Source organism: Seriola lalandi, unplaced genomic scaffold (assembly GCF_002814215.2).
Source record: "Seriola lalandi dorsalis isolate HSWRI2012SDOR001 ecotype SW California unplaced genomic scaffold, Sedor1 jcf7180002054954, whole genome shotgun sequence".
NCBI classification, from domain to species: domain Eukaryota; kingdom Metazoa; phylum Chordata; class Actinopteri; order Carangiformes; family Carangidae; genus Seriola; species Seriola lalandi.
In genome coordinates, this window is record NW_019525505.1 from 717,781 (window position 1) to 718,666 (window position 886).

Sequence of the window (886 nt, forward strand, 5' to 3'; positions counted from 1 at the left end):
TGGGGTGGGGGGCGTGCTCTCACTCACAATGTTACCCACAATGCCATGTCAGTCATTAGCACACGTTCAATTCTGACTATTTTGGGACACACTTTTCAGTCATGAGAGGCCACGCCCACCTCGCCCTGATCAGCAGGGAGGGGCGCGCGCTATATCTCCACTACTGCTTTTTTAATACTAACACTAACTGCAACACTCCATACAGGCATTCAGCAGGGTGGCGGGTTTGGGAGCGGGGGGGGGGGGTCAGCTAAGACCCTAATACAGTTTAACACAACTCTTCAATGTGTCGCATCCGACTGCAGAAAGTCAGACACTGATGAGAAGTTCAATAACCGCCACGTTAATAGTGGCGCTGTCTCTGTGATGAAGAGTCAGAGAATAAAAGTCAAACTCACCCTCTTCAGCTGATTTCATCTTCGTCTTCAGGCAGAGAGAAACGTCTGAGATCAAACTGTGAGAGCAGCTGCAGATGGGAGCGACTCTTTATCCATATAGCGGAGTTTAGATATTTCTATATTTATAATCCTCCAGCTGTTGCTCAGGATCCTCTGTCTCTGAACCACCGCGAAACAAACCAGGATGACAAATATATATGTAAGAAAAAACTTAGTTGAAAAACAGCTGCTTCGATTTCAAACAGGAGAAAATCCAAAAGGAAAACGTCAAATCGAGTCGCGTGTGAAATATTAAAACATGTGGAGTAAAGTCATGGCTGATGCAGAAGAAGCTGCTGTCGCCGCCGTGCTGAGGTGTCTGACTCCGGGTCTGTGTGTCGGGGGATCCTGGCGGTGCTGGGTCGCTGTGACGCACTGCTCCGGCGCACACCGGACCTCTGCGCTTTTAAACCCGGGGATCACCTCGGCGGCGGCGGCGGCGCACCGCC

At 50.3% G+C, this 886-nt stretch overlaps 1 protein-coding gene across 1 annotated transcript in view; it reads right to left on the reverse strand.

The window, feature by feature from the left end:
- nfatc1 (nuclear factor of activated T cells 1) overlaps positions 1-868 on the reverse strand; it is a 48,128-nt gene extending 47,260 nt beyond the window's left edge. The window contains exon 1 of the mRNA XM_023394890.2: positions 399-868. Within this exon, the coding sequence (XP_023250658.1) occupies positions 399-417 (19 nt within the window). The 5' untranslated portion in view covers positions 418-868. The remainder of the gene's footprint in view (positions 1-398) is intronic.
- Positions 869-886: the final 18 nt, after the last annotated feature.